Below are 18,311 nucleotides of genomic sequence, written 5' to 3'. Positions count from 1 at the left end.
TGACCCTCTTTGTGTCAGCGTTTGATCTTTTTTCGTCCGCCTGCCTGCTTCACTTGGCAGGGCATCACAGGGAGGCTGCAGATGCTGCCTGCCCTCTCTTTATCTCTGTCCCTCCCCCGCTACACGAACTTTTACTGCGTGACAGCCTGGAAGACGTCAAAGGGCATTTTTAATTTCAAGAATAAATAAATAAGCTCTTTCTTTCTTTCTGTCTCACACAAACACATTTATGATTGAAAATAACACTTTTCTCTCTTCCCGATTTTCCAGAATTACCCCGCACACTCAGTCTCTCCAGACATCAATGCCAGTCTTCCTCCCATGTCCAGCTTCCACAGAAGCAACACCAGCACTTCACCATTCGTCACTGCGGCACACACCCCGTCCGTCACCTCGGCCGATGGGATCATGGGTACGTTCTTGTGTTAACAGTTCAGCTACCTGCTCAGGTTGGCTAATTACTGACACCGCAGTGTAATCATAGCTGAATGTTCATTCTGTGAAGGCACTGAGTCATGCAGGGGGACAGCTGCTTTGTGCACTGTAACCGCTCCACATTTGTCTGAGTTTGCGATTACAAAGCTTCGCTCTGTGTTTTTGTAGCTGCTGCAAATCGGGGGACTGCCACTGGAAGCTCGCAGACTGGAGACGCACTGGGCAAGGCTTTAGCCTCGGTGAGTTACGCTGTTATGTCTATGATGGAAAACGTTGCCTATCAATACTAAGTATTTTCCGAGTAGCGTCAGTGTTGCTTAAGGCATTTTGGTCAAGTTCAAAGAAGTTTTTGCATTTCTAGTCAAGTGTGAAACTCATGTCTGACTTCTTTAAGCCCTCGAGCTCAAATGGTTCTGATTTTTCTGCAAATCAAAGTAAAAATACCCCCCCCCCCCCCCCCCCCCTTTTTATTTATTTAAAGAAAAAATTTTTTTAGTGTTTTGTCTCCAAAGAAGGTGACCTCCGTAATCATGCAGGGAATTAAATGCTATACTGACCGCTGATTAAAACAGCCCAGAGGACAAGTTTATAGTTGTTTTTTTGTCTTTTGTTTTTTTGGCCTAAGCCTGGATAATTGTGGGCTTAAACTAAGAGTATTCAAGAAAGGCAACTGTACATTAAAAAATACTCCTAAAGCCAATGGATTACACTTCAGGGACATCCTGTAATGGTTCAGTCCTTTAGGTTGTTTATAGTGTTATGTGTCCGAAGTGGACTCACAGATAAACGTCACTATTTGAATTGCATGATGAAAATGATGACGTACATGTGCATTTATGTAAACGTTTTTGTGACACAACAGACACTTTTTATCCTAAACCCTTCCCTTGTTTCCTCAGCAACAATATTTGCTGTTTCCATTTACGCACTGGATGTATTTTTGCTTTGGATTTCAAACCTATGATCCTCGATATTTCAGCTAAATTTTCAAATGGTGTTTAACATGTTGCACAAACATGAAAGCAGCGTTTTAATTTTACACACAGCACGAGCTGTTCGTGTAAGAGGAATATTTCTTAGGAGTGTGAATCCAAAATATGAGAATTTGGGCATGGTAATAACAAATTAAGTCCTTTATATTTGCAGACTCAATTCTATTAGCATGACAAAGCTGGAGTGAAATGGACACGGTTGGACTAGGGTGGGGGTGGGTGCATGGATCAGGGGTGCACAGGGGAGTTTATAACTGCTGTGGCTCAACTCCATGGGCCCCCCTTTGTAGAGCTTTTGTTCTCGGCCCTTTTAAATTGGCCGTGCTTATTGGCCCAATGCCGCCTGCGGGAGCGTAACTGATGATGAGGCGGAGCTTCATTTATTCCAGTAAAATGAGCCATGTTTCACTTTGAATGCAGCGTTATTAGCCGGTGAGTGAAAAGAATAGAAAGTCATATATTGTCGGGTCAGAAGTCACGGTTGTAAACAGCTGTCGAGAAACTAAGAAAAATTTGGAGATTTGTCTTGAGTTTTATTGGTTTCCAACGCAGAGATAACCGCGCTATTAATCCTCCTTAGTTTTTCACTGAATTGCATGTCTGGGAGTGAAAATGCTGAGCAGAGAGAAGCTCTCTGCTCTCTGAGTGTCGCGGGGCATAAATACTCATTCTTCCCTTCAGACAACGGCCGATCCTCCTCCACATTCAGCGCCACACACTTCAGTGAAGCCTCTATCCTGATACTCCAAGCTGATTGAAAAACTAAAGCCCTGAGATCAAGATTGAATAAGGAGATTATTAATAATGAGTGCATTCTATCATCCCCACAGAAGTTGAACGCTTTCCTTCAAGCTCAATTTGATCTTAACTTGGAGGAGAAATCTCTGTGGATCTGTTGTTTTTTCTCTGCTAATTAGTCAGGATCCACCGTAATACCCTGACTTCTCCGAGGCATGTTCCATTATGGCACAAATATCCTCTTATTAAAGAGGAAAAGGGAAAAAAATCAGGGACGTGTTTGTGCTTTAATCCAGCATTTGTTTAAACAAATGAAATCCCTGTGAAAGTTCTGAAGACATAATCTCCTCGTTCCCTTGTGATTGACACGTCATCCTAAAACTCAGTGACCTCAGCGTGACCTATCCGAGGATGGCACGACGAAAACTGCCAGTATTGCAGCAATGAAACCAAAGTAATTCAATTGTAACTATTTGTCCTCTTTAAATAGACTATGAGGTTTAAAAAGAAGCAAGAAAAAACAACATTTGAATATGACGGGGTTTTGATATATGGCTCAGAGTATAATCTCTGGCTACAGCCTGAATTGTGCCCCTTGAGATTTCCTGTTGTTGGCTTAACGGGGTTTCCAGGTTGGGCGTCTGCACACTGGAAAAACTGGACACCTATAAGCAGAGAGTCTGTATACGAGTGAAAATAAAGTGTGCTCCTTTAAAACAGCCTCGTTTCCTAAAAAGGTTAAAAAACAAATGAAATTTGAGAGTGCGTTTAAACGATTAATTTAATTGAAAATAGTGCAACGACCTCATTGAAACATTTGAAACAGAAAGTTGGTGGCTTTCGGACTTTGGCTAATTTTCCATTTGATGTTAGGAACTTGATTTGGAAAGCCGGAAAAGCATGTTTACTTTACTGTTTTTATAGAAGGGTGGTGTACATTGGTAAACACGCTCCTGCTTCAAATTCATCTTATTTTTATTTTTTATTTTTTTTATCTATCCTGTCTCTCCTGATGTCTTCCTCTCTGCCTCTGCAGATTTACTCACCTGACCACACTAGCAGTAGTTTTCCATCCAATCCGTCGACACCTGTGGGTTCTCCTTCACCTCTAACAGCCACAGCAGGTGCAGCCTCAGCAGGTACAGTGGTGACTGCTGCTGGCACCCCGTCTGGAAGGCCAGGTAGGTCACCAGCCTGTGGATTTTAATCTCATAAACACTGTCTGCACACATATACTAGATACCAGCAGAAACTGCTTCATAAAGGCTTTTTTTCCCCAGGTAAAGTGCCGGTAACTCACTCAATGGCTATTTCTTTCCTAGAATAGCCAAGCTAATTATCAGGCTTTCATGAATATGTGCCCTATTTTAACTGTGGAAGTGCAATAACCCACACAAAAAGGCAGGTCTTTAGGCTGCCTCCAGCTGTGCTTTCTGATTCATGTAGTATAAAAAGGCTGGCTGAAACTGAAGTGGGAGGCAAATGAAAGAGTTTGATTAATAAACCGAGTCTTGTTCACTCAGTGTTGTCATCCCTCCTAAACAGCTGTGCTAACGACAGGTAGGCTTCTCCAGGAAAGTGTGTTATTGTGTGGACGCTGGAGTTATTGTCACAGCTAATTTTTCTGCTTTATCTCACATGATTAGCCAAAACATCATACAGTAACTGTGACCGTGTCTGCACCGTCATGCATCTTAGGAATAAAAGAGGAAGTAATGAATTTGAAGGTCTGTATTTTATGTAATAGTCACAGCTCTGCTTGTACTGGTCAGTGAATATAGGGCCCTGTGACTTCAATTAATTCAATTAATTACTTTTACTCTGTGCTGCATTAGTCGGATTAATTAAAGCCTAAGTAGAGTGAATTGTGAAGAGTTTCCCTAAAACTTAATTTAATACCCCCTTTTAGCTTTAGAGCATCTCTAATCATTTGGTCGTCATTCTCCGTGCTTTATCTGAGTCGGGGCAGTTAATGCCATTTCTACATGAATCCATCCTAAAAGAAAGCTTAGTTTAGTCTGGGATAAGGCTCAACATCCACTGAATTGACAGCCACGATGAGTATTTAAAACTGAAGAAACGCGAGAATTAATTTTCAAGCGAAAATGTTCCAAGGAAGTTTAATCTCAAGCAAATAGAAGAGATGCCTCATGCCAGATTTATCTGCTGGCTGTGCTCTTTCTGCGGTCCACGAGCACAAAAGTGACACCATTTATACTGAAAGCATGAAATCTGTGTTACAAGTTTATTCTTCACCTGCATCTGCGTCAGGGGCTTTATTTTTGTGGCTGAGGCAGCCGCTCCGCATTGACTCCCGGTGACATCACAGAGAAGTTTTGGCTCTCAGCTTTTTAGGAGGCACTTTGCTCGAGCTCGGGAGTTTAAATGCAGCCAAGAAGTACCTTCAGAATTACGTGTAGTTTATTTTTTCTGCTGTCATTTCCTTTAAGTGATAGAAATTTATGGACAAACTGTGGAATGACTGCGGCTCTTGGGGCGGCGAAGGGTTTTAAGTTATTGAAAAGCTTTTCATATTTGCAGAACTGCATTTATGGCTTATAATAGCAGCTCATACTATTCATTCTACTTTTAGTAAAACAGTTTCAGGAGTAGATTTATTGTTATATAATCCTGCTTTCCCAGACAAGTGTTTTTGTAGTTAGATTTTTTTTTTTTTTTGGGGGGGGGGGATGGGACGACCAGTTTCCCTCTGAATTGTAATTATTTTCTGCAACAAATTCAGAGAACAAAAGCAGGAAAGTAGTAAGGAAATCAGGGCGGCCCCATCAAGGGGATCCTGTTTGTAGTACACAGTACTTTTAAGTACCGGAAAAGAGATGTAGACGAAGAAAATGGTCCGTCAGATATGTTGACAGAGGCGGGAGACCAATGGAAAGAGAATGAGAGGGGGGGACAGTAAGGGAAAGCCCAGTGTGTTGTTTTAACGGGCAGTTGTGTCATGTGTGGTAATGGAGTGGCGACAGCTGTCTCTACGTATGCCCCCCTCTTCCTCAGCTGTTGCCCTGCCCCATGGACAGCTGTTCCCCCAGCACACACACGCATACACACACGCAGACCAGGCGGCAAAATGCCCCATTTATTCACCAGTGAGTGAAGGAAGGTGGCTGTGACTCAGCTGATCAGAGTGGCGGGGATGTGTCTGTTGACCTATTTCCAGTACAGCGCGCTGCACCTGAAAACTGCAACAATATGACAAGCTGAAAAAACAGTTCAGTGTTTTATTGAATGAAGAAAATCCATATTATATAGATATATATCTATATAATATATAAAGCACTGCTGCCAAATATGTCATGTGGAATTATGGGGAAAAGATATAGTTTTACTAATTATTCGTCCTTAATGTGCCTCCAGGCTTAGAAAAAGAACGATACTCTGAAAGTAGCCCAAAATTTGGCTAGTTGTTGATGTAAGTTTCCAAATCCATTCATCATTGGGACTGCACCAATATACAGCACATTACTCAAGGCTGGTTTGTTCAATTAGCCTTCTCTGGTGCACTTGGGGACCAGAGCTTCAGTCTAATTTTTCATAGCCGCCAGCCAGCAGAGGCTTATGTGAAGTTCCTGTCTCACTCACCTGGGAGAAAGCTGAGGCAGAACAGAGACTTTTTCATTTCCTCCTCCAAAGTCACTTTTAATAGTCTGTTAATTAAAGTCGGCTTTTCCAAGGCTGTGTGTGAGTGTGTGTGCAGAAACATGAAAACTCATAAGACCACAGAAGAGTTGTTAGACATTTCATTGGGATGATTTAATGGAAGTTCCCTGAGCGTGAAAGGTGTGATTTTTCTAGTGTTTGTCAAAAATATACATCAGCTGCATTTTTACCACTTTTAACCCCTTAAAGCCAAGTGTGTCATATCTACTGCAAGAGGTTTTGAGGCTTCTGCATCATCAGTGTGATTGTTTTTTCCCCCCCCCTGAAAAATCTGAAAAAATACATTTTTAAGAAATAATTGCAAGACTGTCAAATGTAGCAAATATGATACATATTAAAACTCACACATGCAAATTAATATACATAAACACAATGTTCTAGAAGTTATTTCATGGTTTAGGCTTTAAAGGATTTAATAGCTAAGTTATTTGTGTACTTGTTCTGACAACATCGGTCTGATTTTGTAAAACTGAGAAATAAAAACGCTGCGTCACCCCGCTCAGCACGCTATAGCTTTGAAATGATGTAAATTAAGCTTTAAATTAAGAATAAAAAACCATCAGCGTTCCTCAGGCTCCTCTGCCTTTATCATGGGGTTTTCATTGCTGGTTATTTTAGCAAAATGAATTTCTAGAATCATGCGAAATGACTGATAGCAGAAACAAAGTCTCCTTGTGTGGATCACGCAGCAGTGCGCACCATTTACAAGGATGTGGGCTGGGTTTAGCATCCTAACACTATAATAGACACCAGAAGAGCTTGGAAAGACTACGGACACCCTATCCTACTCTGTAAATAACCTGGAAAGGTTCATTACTGTCAAAGTCCATTAAGGTTATTTGATTGCAGTATAATGCATTGCCTCTTGTTGCACATGGCTGGCACTACTTGGATAATTGCGACTCCAAAAAGGAAAGAAAGAAATGTTGTACTGTAGCTGGAAATGTGATGAGCAGATGTGGATTCCTCTTCTTTAATTTACACCAGATCAAATCAGCTTGATTTGCTTTCCTGTACTGGCCGGTAGATTAAATTTTTGGCTCAGATAAACATGCAAAAACTCACTGTGCCAAAGGTAAATTATAATCTCTCTCCCAGTGCAGAGTGTCTTAGATATCTCTGTATTTAGATCATATGATTAAAATGCACTGGTCTTTATTTAGAGCAGAATTAGATTTGACTTTATGGGACACATTAGTGAAATATTCAGGCTCATATATTTACAGATGTAAATTATATAAAGATGATTGACTTTAGTGCTACCACATCACCAGTCAAAGATGCTTTAAACTGACTAAAAGTTAAAGAAAAAGAAAGCCCATGTAATTATTTCTTTCACCAAAAGCCTGCATGAAGATCAGGTACTAAAACAGTCAGCAACGGTGCACTTTTGATTACTGGTTCCTGATGTTTTTGCACGTTTCTGGAATAAAATTAAAACATGCGTGAAAACTAGTCCTGAGCGTGATATTTTTCACTGCTCACATTGTTCTCATAGCCATGGTTATTAATGTGCAGATGCAGCGTTCATTTCAGGGTGGAAGTGGGTGTTAGTCAAACCCTGCGCTGGCTCATGTGTCAGGATGCAGTCCAGCCATCAGGAAGTGATGCAGTTAAGCTCTGAAAGATAAAAATACCTCTCATAGAACAACAAGAGACCAGAAAATCAGGATGTCAGTGTGTTATGACTGCATGTTATTGTGTTTGTCAGTGAATGATTTTTTTGTGTCGGCGTACCAGGATGAGGCTTTTGGCCAAAACTGAATCAGATAATTGTTAACACTGACCTTCACTTTGTCTCTCCTCAGGTACCAACCAGTGGCCCCGTGTTGGTGGGCAGACCCCCTCCTCCCCAAATTATGAGAACTCCCTTCACTCACTGGTAAGCTCTCTGCCCGCCTCCATCATTCAGTGAGAGGAGGATATGATGGATGCTCGCTTTAGATAAGCTGCCCATGAAGGACTGAGCTAGCATTACAGTGAGATTCCTGTCTGACAAATGTTTTGCTGAGGAAGGTGGGGGTAGAGGGATAACCAAACTGAACAATACCTGTCCCTTGGGGCATGCCATCTGTCCTCCACTCTGTGGGCCGGGTCTGGGATGACAGTTGGGGGATGGGTTTAGTTATGGGGGCTGGTGTGGGGGTGGCAGCTGTTTGCTGAACCTCTTCTCCAGAATTCCTTCGCTGCCGTACGACCAGAGCTGAAGATCGGATTTCATGCAGCCCTGCTACCTGATGCACATGTCATGTGTTTACATACTCTACTGGGAGTTTATTCAAGGGATAAACGGACTTAAATAAACTTACTATACAGATCCACAGACATATTTATATGATAAATAAAGACAGTATAATGTTAGGCAATAACCCAGCTGATCCAAGCAATGGGTGAACAAGTGAATTCATAAAACATATGGATCATAAGTGTTAACAAAATGCATTTATGTTTCATGTGTATGAAAGAAAGAAAATATTGACCGATATTGAATTTTCTTATCACCAGCAATTCAAATTGTATTGGTGTCGAAGTTTAACATGATTATATGTTTCTATGACCTCACAGAGAAGACCCGCAGAAGTAAAGGATGGAGCTTTTAGCCATGCTGTGATCTTAGAGGGACATAGATTCATCCTGACATCGTCTGCAAAGCTCCTTCATAATCCGTATTCACACGTAACAATGAAAAGACATCCAGGTTTAATATAAAGGATCCTATATCTACCTGGTAGAGATGTTCCTTAAGAATGTCTTGAACCCATACCCGGTTGTTTCTGAATCATTTAGGCTTCTAAGAGGTAAAAAAACATCAATTGCAGTTTTTTATTGAATGATGAATGAAAAATGCAGCTGGCAGCCACTGAAGGAAATTCTCATTTATTCTCAGCAACGTTCAAGAGTGTGCTGAAATAAAATCGTAGATCACGGTCCTCTGGTAGTTACGACAGAACTACTTGGAACATTGGAAAGTCCCAGAGAGCTCTTGGAAATGGTGATGAAGCTCTTTGAGGATTAGATTACAGTCAAAATGACTAATTTTGTTACTGGACTGGGCTGTGAACAGTAGTTATATTCGTTTAAGACGAATTTTTTTTAAAAACGGCAGACTTTGGTAATCAACAAAACACGCACAGCTGGATGAAATGAACATAAGAAGGCAAAGCAATAAGGCACAAAAGACAACAACATTATTTATCCCAGCACATAAAGTCAGTGTAAAGTTTTAAACTTGTGGCGACGCAGAAAATGTGACAAGTGCTGTAGTAGGGGTCTGTAAATACGCAAACAGCGAACCATTTTTATCTTTACAAAGTGAGTCGTCAGCAGCTGTGTGCTTCTTTCTAAATCCTGCCTCTTTCTCTCTATGTGCTATCACAAAACAAAAAAAAGTCTTTACCCACAGCGTGTTTGTAGTATTTATAGATTCTGATCTTTTTTTCTTAATTCTCTCTTATTCTTATTTGACTTTGCCAGAAAAACAGAGTTCATCAGCAGTTACATGAGCATCTCCAGGATGCCATGTCTTTCTTAAAGGATGTCTGCGAGGTACTCTTCAGATAGACTCTTTTTTGTTTTACCCATTGCGTGTTCCATACATCGTTTTGTTTTCTTGCACAAGTTCGACTACATTCTTCACAGTGAAATGCACTTTCATTTATTACTACTTCTGTCGCCTTATTCTCATGTTATGTTGTTGTCGTTTTTTTTGTTTTAGTTTTTTTCTGCAGCCATGCCAGCTTGTAGTAATCAGCTTAGGTTCAGATGACAATGAAATTAAGTGGCTGCAGTGCCTCTGTTCATTTGAAAAACAAATGAGAACATATCCTGACTTCTACAACTCAAGCTGAAATGGCTCATTTGATCTTGCATTTGAATTGCCTTCTTTATCTTGTGTTGTTTTTTTTTTCTCACCATACAATCAGCATTTTCAATTTTTGTCCTAATGTGCTTATACTAAGCTGCTCTGTCCTTCTTTTCCTCCCTTCTTTCTCTCCCTAACCCTTCATTTCTCAATCCCTTTGGTCCTCCCAGTCTCGAATGGAGGATCGCCTGGACAGATTGGATGATGCAATCCTTGTTCTGAGGAACCACGCAGTGGGCTCCACCGCCAGTCTGCCCAGCGACATACACAGTCTGCTGGGACAGGCACAAAATGGGCCAATAACAGCCATTGGACCAAATTTTCCTGCCTCTGCATTGGTTCCAAGTCGGACTGCAGCGATGGTACGATAACTTCATATAAGTATTTATTTATTACTATACGGTATTTTTCAAACTACACCACATAAAACACCTTGGCCACCTGGTCAAAAAAAGGAGAGCTTTGAGACATTTTCCGCAGACGAACAGTTGAATTTATACCGGCATATTTTCCATAAGTGTAATAGCTGGCCGTAGGATCACCCTCCTCTTGAGAGCGGCTGTATACACAAGTTTGAGAGAGAAATGAAGAAAACAGGCACAAAGAAGTAAAGTTGGCGTAGGACGTGTTTGTACGTTGCAATCCTTCTAGAGTTAAACTCGAAGCCCCTTGAGAACTGGGGAAATGCCGGTCTCGGTGTAAATCATGACGTGTTCGCCCATCCTCCTTCTGAGGTATTTGATTGTACAGAGCCAGGAGATTTGAACACATCTGCAGTGGAAATTAAAATGGGATGACTCGTCCAACTGTTATCTGGAGGTGTTTGGAAAAAGTTTGACACAAACACAAACTTAAAAAGAAAAAGATCAAATTAATTTGAACGTGGGAAGAAGTTTAGATTACTTTTTTCTCTGAGATAAATGATGGAAGGAAAAGTTAGACAGTGATGAGATTTTGTATCTAATAAGCCAGTGATTAGCTGTAAATGTGGTGTTGCCTTTAAATTCAGACCTAAATTTAATATTCTTGTTTAGATTACTGTTATACAGAAAGGCCAAAAGGCTCCTTTTGTGTGTAAATTGATTATTAATTAATTAGTTTAATTTTTTTTTCTATAAAACAAGCACGTATTGTGAGTAAAGTGTTTTGGTAAGGTTGTACTTTGATGCAGCATGAAGAAAGAATGAAAAGATGCATTTCTGAGTGCAGACCGACATTTTAGTGCTCAGTCTGCACTTTTTGTTTTCGTGTCTTGATCATTGCAGTGGAGCTGTCGTGCAGAAATTCATTTATTTTCAAAGCAGTTTCGTTTTTTTCTTTGTTTTAAGGTGGTATTTTTCCTGTCGATGGTTGTTTTCACTCGTACGCGGAGGCTACTGGGTAGCTCGCTTTGTCCCTTAACAAGAATTTTACTGTGGTTGTCAGAAGAGCTCAGTTTGATGTATTTGTTACAGAGAGCTGGGTTGTGGCAGTGATGTTGACCGACTGCGACTGTGAGATAGAACATACTGTGTCTGCACTAACACAGCACTTCCTGTGTGGGAAGAGGTCCCTTCAGACAGGGCTCAACAGCCTCGACACGGCACAGCCACAGGCTTTTTACTCTGGCTGTCACCCCGCCCTCTACCCCCTTCCACCCCTTTTCATCACTTCTTTTTAACAACCCAGGAAATCTGAATCGTTGGAAACGTGTGTCTGAACCCGCAGCCTCCACCCAAATAGAGGTCCTCAGCTGTATGGTAATCAGGCCCAGCCATGAAAATGGCAGCGTTCTTTTCTTGCCAGAGCCCCAGCCTCACTCCTCCTCCTCCAGACAAAGAGTTGTTTGGACACCTGTTGAGAGCACAGCAAAGATTAGCGTAGCGCTGGGGAAGGGGAGGATCTCGGAGCGGTGGGGTTAACAGAGGCCAACAGTGACTGGGGATCACATTCCAGAGGAAAAGAGGGAGATGCTCTCCACCCTTAGTGATGATTTCTCCGCCTTTCCTCAGTCCTTGAAAAAGGAAATCAAATGGCTCTAGAGCATGTGGTAAAGGAGGGGCTTTGTGGCACAACGTGGTGGGAGTTGACCATTTCTATGTTATGCATGTGAACAAAATAACAAGGAGATAGTCAGACATTGGAGTGGGTTTAGCTTGACTTCTTTTGAAACTGAACACAGAAGGATTATTCTTCTCGTAGACATGAGGAACAGACGGGTCCTCAGTTGTGGTTACAGAGCGGGGAGTCTGAGAATGTCGCTGCAGCGAGCAGTAACACAAAATGCAACAGTGACAGAGACAAATGAGGAGGCTATATATGGACCTTTAAGTATGGCTAAATATTGTGGCACAGGTGTTTTTTTTAAATTTGTGTTTATTTTCTATTTCCTACCCTTGATTATGCATTATAACGCTGCTGTGGAGCAAATCTCCAAAGTACCCACAGGTGTTGGTAATGACTGACTTGAATGGTGATTAAACCCAGAACTTGTCCCATGCTGTGACTACAGGTTTTAATAAACACTGCTACAGACAGCATCTAATCTAATGTATATATACATATATAAAAGCATCTTTTTTTATGATCCAACCAGTGTAGAGTGCTCACCAAAATGTGCAAATCAGTATAACTAAGGTTGCTCTTTTTCTTTAAAACTGTGGGATTTTCCATTTTAGGCTTTTCTCCTGCTCAAAAGTGTTGTTTCATTTTTATGAACAGTCTCCAGTGAGTGTGTGGCTGCTTCCTTTCTTCACGTGTCCTTCCTGTCTGTGTTGCAGCAGGGCGGCGACGATGCTGCCAGCCTGAACAACAGCCACGGAGGCCTGCCCAGCGCCGGCTCGACATCCAGCACAGAACTCAATCACCAAGTGGAAACGTTCAGAGGTCAGCTCCACCACGGCGTCCCACTCTACGATATCCACACGATTCGGTTTACGTATGATGTCTTACCTCCACATTTCTGTTACTAATAACAGGTCTTACTTCAGGCCTTCCAGCAACCCTGGAGCTGAAGGTGGAGAAACAGGACAAGGATGAGATGCTCGACAGCATCTCCACCGATAACAAGTCAGATGACGAGAGTGACAGAAGAGATATGAAGACACCCAGAGCAGGCCCACGCACAAGGTAAGAGGACCTTTCGATACGAAAACGTGTGAAACATTCTTCAGAAGTGAAAATAAGCTCTATGGCATGCTTTGAGATGGTAGAAACATGGGATAAGGCTGGAAAGGTTGTCTTTCATATGCGACAGGTAGTGGAAAATCTGATACATATCGTATTAACCTTAACTGTCATTATTTGATTTAAAATAGGCATGTCAACAAATGGGAACAAGAGCTGGGTAAAGAAATTCCAGAGGAGATGTGGAGAATACTGGATTCGGTGCTTTTTAACACCCCAAATTACAAGCAAACAGATAAATGTGAAACAGCCCTGCTGGAGATTATGGAACCAAACCATACTCACATGTTTTGGACATTCGGAAAAATAAAACCCCTTTTGGATAGTATTCATTCAGAGCTTGCTGAAATGTTTGGCTATACAATCCCATGATCATTTCAGATCCTATACTTGGATCACCTTAAAGGAAACATGCATCCAAAGACCAATACCTGTTTAACATTGACCTAGCACTGGCTAACGATCAAAACACTAAGCTACAGACAATGGGTGATTGTTGTTGTTGTGATGGTAAACTCAAATACAGACTGAAAGTGAAAGAATATTTCTAAAAATCTGGGACAAACGGTTGTTATACAAAGTGAAGAAAAGTCAAAAGTAACAGAAATTATTAAAAGAGGCAGTTTTGCACCGACACACTAACACTGGCACTGTTCAGATGTTCATGTGCTTGTTTTATGTTTCCATGTGGCTACTTTTCAGTTTTATTTTGCGTTAGCTTAGCCACCATGTGTAGTCATTTTATATGTGTAAAGGAAGCAAATAAAATTCGGTTTTTTATCAGTTTGGTTCCTATGAATGGCACATTCACTTTCACATTAGACAAGTGAATACACTTCATTCATTTCCTCAGAAAGCCTGCAACCAAGTTAAAGCCGGGTGTCTGAAAACGGCCGGGACACAAACAAACAGAGACCTCCCCTAAGGGTGGGAGGGATAACCAGTCCTGTCAGGCAAATCTTTTGTCTCATTAACACATGCTTAAGAAACAACAGATTTCACTTGATGCTGAGAAGGCGGAGCTTCTCAGCGTCAAGTGAAATCGTTGTGGTAAAAACTCATGGATGTTAAATGAATTAAATTTTCTTCCTTCATGTTTATAGTTCATGGTTTAATCACGGTCATGTCAGATTAATGGTTTGAAGACCATCCTATCATTGGTGCAGATGACTGAATGGTGGCTGCGGGTTGATTTCTTCTCTCTGCTGCAGCATCACCGAAGACGAGGATCTGAATCCCGAGCAGAAGGCTGAACGGGAGCGCGAGAGGAGGATGGCTAACAACGCTCGCGAACGCCTGAGGGTGCGAGACATCAACGAGGCTTTCAAAGAGCTGGGTCGCATGTGCCAGCTGCACCTGAAAAGCGAGAAGCCCCAGACTAAACTGCTCATCCTCCATCAGGCTGTGGCTGTCATACTTAGCTTGGAGCAGCAAGTCAGAGGTCAGTGTTGCAGCGCTGCTGCGGCAATTAACTGAAATGCTACATCACATCAAATCACTGCTGACTCTTAAAAACAACGTGTGTTTTGATGCAGCGTTCCTGCAGGTGGTAATTTAATTTCACTGTCACATCCAGAGCAGATACATGTGGAGTTAGAAAGGAAAAAATAGGGAATGGAGCTGCCAGAGTATCACAGACAGTAAAGAAAATGCAGGGCGTTTATTCAGCTCAGATGTTTCCCTGCAGTGCTGCATTTAGAGGTACTAAAATGAGTAATGATGAAAGATTTGAGGCGAAAGACAAACAAAGCAACGCCCTTTTATAACACCCTTAAAGCTTCGGTCTCTCTCTAAAATTTTATCTTAATTTTATTTAAAAAAAAGCTTTGACATGTGTTTAATTAAAGTGTAATCTGTGTTTATGTGAACTCACAGAGAGAAATCTGAACCCCAAAGCAGCCTGCCTTAAGAGAAGGGAGGAAGAAAAAGTGTCTGGGGGCTCCAGTGATGCCCAACCAGCCCACACAGGAGTCCATCCAGGCCTGACCGACACATCCAACCCCATGGGCCACCTCTGAGACAGGTACTCTCACCTCTAATTGAGCGACACACACTGCTATGATGGTTTTCTCTAATAACTGAATAATCGGTCATCTCATGACAGCATATTTTCTTTTTCTTTCTGCACTTTGATACCATGATAATTGCGGTCATCCTGTGTGTTTTCCTGGTTTAACTGATGTTTAGTTGATTACACAGGTCAGCATGATTGAATCATATTGACGCAGCATGTTTAAACCCAGCTAAAGTCCACAATCTTCATTTTTTACTTATGTTTCCTAAAATAAAATTTTTAACTTGAAGATGTCAAACTGTAAAATTCTTCCAATCGTTGTTATTTAAAAAGATGCAGATAGATGGAATATTCACTAAATTATTTAAATTTTAATAAAATCTCTGCTAAGGTTACCAGAAACCATCAATCAGTCACATTTCATGAGAGTTAAAGTTGCCAGCCATCACTAAGAGGACAAATTTTGCTGGCTGACTGGTCGCGCTTCCAGCCACGTGCGTGGCTGTGCTGAGCGGGGTTTCCCCCTCATGGCTGAGAGCTTTGTTAAACAAGGATTTGGGGTGAAATTGTGCACGGCTTATTTGCCGTTTATGCATCAGAATCTGTTCAATAAACTGCACTTTCCAGACATACTTTTAGAGACAGTGAAGATAACAAACACTGGAAATATTGGAAAGTCTGGTTGTTCTTGGCCGGCGATCTGCATCTTTGGCTGGTTTTTCCTGTGCTGCGTCACTTTTTAGTAAGGCTCTAAATCTATGTTACCTCATTTAAAGTAAGCCAGTGCATTTTCTTCTCATTTTTGGCTATTCGATCAACAAAACTGTATTTTGTATTTGAATAAATTAAACCCCTTTTTTATCCCTTATTTTTATTTGGAGGAAAAATCCTTTAATTTAAATGTTATAATTGTCCTTTATTGATTTATGTCTGATTTATGTCAGACTTTTTAAAAAATAAATATGTAAAACAGCAGGACTTTAATCACCAGCTCTAGTGCTGAAGCTAAAATTTGGACGGCCTACGCTCAGCTCCTTTGATGCGCACCTCTGATCAGTGCTCCTTCTTTGCTTCCTCTCCTCCAGATCAGAGCGATGCAGATCATTTCTGTCCCGTCTGAGTCGGTGACCTTGCTTCCCAGTGACAGACAGGACTCGCAGTTTGTGACACCAATTGGAGGAGACAGACCACTTGAAGCAAAACGACGAGTCTAACACAGTCCACTCCTAAGATTGAAGTAGAGCCAAGCGTCCAGCTCCCTGTGACCAGATTCCATTTGCAAATTTCTCCCCCACAAGAAAAAAATCTTCAACACATATCACTGTCTGCAAGAAGTGTGTTGCTTCTGAACAATCAGAGACTTCGCAATCTCCTCCAACCGTATGTGGAAATTGCCTTGTGCCTAAACTAAATTGACGAATGCATTGTAACAGCAATTGTTTTTATTTGTCTGTTTCTTTGTTTTTTTTCCTATTTATTATGTTATTGAGCTATAAAGTGTATGTCTAAAGGGAAAGTTAGGTCAATACAAAGAGAAGCATGCGGCTTTTCAGTCGATCTATAGTTTGCCAGTGTCGCCATCAACCTTGAGCACTCCACCCCGGGAAAATCTTTGAGTCTGAGATTGGGGGAAAAATGTTAGAGATTAATTTATTGGCCAGTTTAGACTGATATTTATACCCAACTGAAAATCATCACGAGCTGAAAAACAAAAGCACCCGTTTTTTAAATATAAATTAAAAAAAAAAAGATATATTATTTATATTTTTGTTTTCCTCGTTCTGCCACTGGCCACACGTGAAACCAAAACTACCTATGTTTGTTTCTGAGCAGTTTAGATCTGTCTCTGTGCTACTGACCGGCAGGTAACAGGTCCAGCTACGATAGCGTCAACAGCACGGGAGGTGACGCACAAACGGCAAACTGTAGCTTCACTGAAGGCTCAGATTTAATTGTTTTTTTTTGTTTGTTTTTTCCCAGTAGTGAGCAGTGAAAATACAGAGGGCAAACTTTTTGCAAACCTTAGCATTCCCTGCATATTTTAGTGTCTTAACTAAAGGAAGAGGCGACTCCAGCGCCCTCGCTTCCCTTTGCCATATAGTGTTAAACGTAAGCAGTGGCGTATGTTTGCAGATTCTTCCTCCGGACGTCAGCACAGAAGTGTTGGCTGTGTTGGCACAGAAGTGGCTTTTTTTCTTTTGAAAATGTGTTATTATTTTCTTGTTTCTGCCACCAGCTAATCAGAGATCTCCTAATGAAGACGTTCAAAACAAACAAAAGTAGAAAAACACGCAAAAAAAACCCAAACAACACAAAACGACGACCACAGTTTCTCCTGGCCTGATCAAACATATCAATTTTCTTTCTGTTAATATCTCAAGACATTAAATTCTAATAAGCGCAGTTACTCCTGACTAAAATTTAGTTATGCTTATTTGTTGTAACAAGTCCTTTCTGTCCAGCATTATAATTTCCGGGTTTTAGCTAGCAGAGAAAATCTGTAAGTTATTTTCAGTGATGTTTTGATGGAAGCCATGCTATTCTCAGTATGGCAAAGCAGACTGAACATTTCATGGATTATTCTGAGTATCATTGAACTGTAGCATGATCATGATAATGAGGATGATGATGATGAACAAAAGCAGGATTTTTCTTTTTTATGTTCCAAGACATCGGTCATGGCTTTATTTCTTTTTCCCTATCCGTGTGCATGCGTTACGTTTTCCTTTTTTTGAGTCTTTTCGGTCTTAAGACTTGCTTTATATTCCATTTATTTCTTTGTATATTGCGTTCTATCATTATTTACACCTTAAACAAGGCTGCCGCATTCAGAACGAGTATTCTGTACGATAAAGGGACTTTGATTAGAATAAAGGATGATGAGTTTACAATTTAACAACCTCATTTTAGTGAAGAAGAATCCAAAAAGAGAGAGACCTGGTCGGTTGTGGTGTGTTCTCTGACTGAATGAGGCCTTGTTCATCATTTCAGTATTCATGATCCTGTATTCATGTCGGCAGACTTTGAGGGTATAATGTGTGTCACTTCCGGCTCGCTTCCCTTCATTTGTTTTCTTTCTTTCTTTTAAACTTCCCGTTCTTCCTGTGTTTCTTTGCTCCTCTGTTTGCCAAGTTAAACTTTGCTGTATCCCCAGATGCTTTCCCTTGTATAATATATGAAAAAAAAAAGAAAATCAAAAGAAAAAAAAACATTTGGCTTATTTTTCACTGTAGTTAGTCTTTTATACAATAATACTGTAAGAATATTTCTTGAATTCTAAATATTACTCTTTCTAGATTTTTGAAAGCAAAAGTTTTGAGTAAAAAGTTTCTTACTTTATTTTACTATATTAGATAGTAAAATGTACGGTTATTTACCATAACCTGTCCATTATCACAAAAAAGTTACATATGGCATCTCAAGAACA

At 40.8% G+C, this 18,311-nt stretch overlaps 1 protein-coding gene across 4 annotated transcripts in view; it reads left to right on the top strand.

The window, feature by feature from the left end:
- The window catches only part of tcf12 (transcription factor 12), a 35,421-nt gene extending 18,788 nt beyond the window's left edge, over positions 1-16,633 (top strand). For 2 of the 4 annotated variants that reach the window (XM_026169009.1, XM_026169000.1), the window contains 11 exons: positions 271-412; positions 604-674; positions 3,202-3,346; positions 7,652-7,725; positions 9,318-9,389; positions 9,876-10,067; positions 12,465-12,570; positions 12,663-12,813; positions 14,082-14,311; positions 14,746-14,893; positions 15,970-16,633. In XM_026169009.1, coding sequence (XP_026024794.1) covers positions 271-412; positions 604-674; positions 3,202-3,346; positions 7,652-7,725; positions 9,318-9,389; positions 9,876-10,067; positions 12,465-12,570; positions 12,663-12,813; positions 14,082-14,311; positions 14,746-14,888 — 1,326 coding nt within the window. In that variant the 3' untranslated portion in view covers positions 14,889-14,893; positions 15,970-16,633. The remainder of the gene's footprint in view (positions 1-270; positions 413-603; positions 675-3,201; positions 3,347-7,651; positions 7,726-9,317; positions 9,390-9,875; positions 10,068-12,464; positions 12,571-12,662; positions 12,814-14,081; positions 14,312-14,745; positions 14,894-15,969) is intronic. The other 2 variants (XM_026169016.1, XM_026169023.1) reach the window with 2 other exon arrangements.
- Positions 16,634-18,311: the final 1,678 nt, after the last annotated feature.

This window comes from Astatotilapia calliptera, chromosome 1 (assembly GCF_900246225.1).
Source record: "Astatotilapia calliptera chromosome 1, fAstCal1.2, whole genome shotgun sequence".
NCBI lineage: Eukaryota > Metazoa > Chordata > Actinopteri > Cichliformes > Cichlidae > Astatotilapia > Astatotilapia calliptera.
This window is presented reverse-complemented; position numbering and strand designations above follow the sequence as displayed.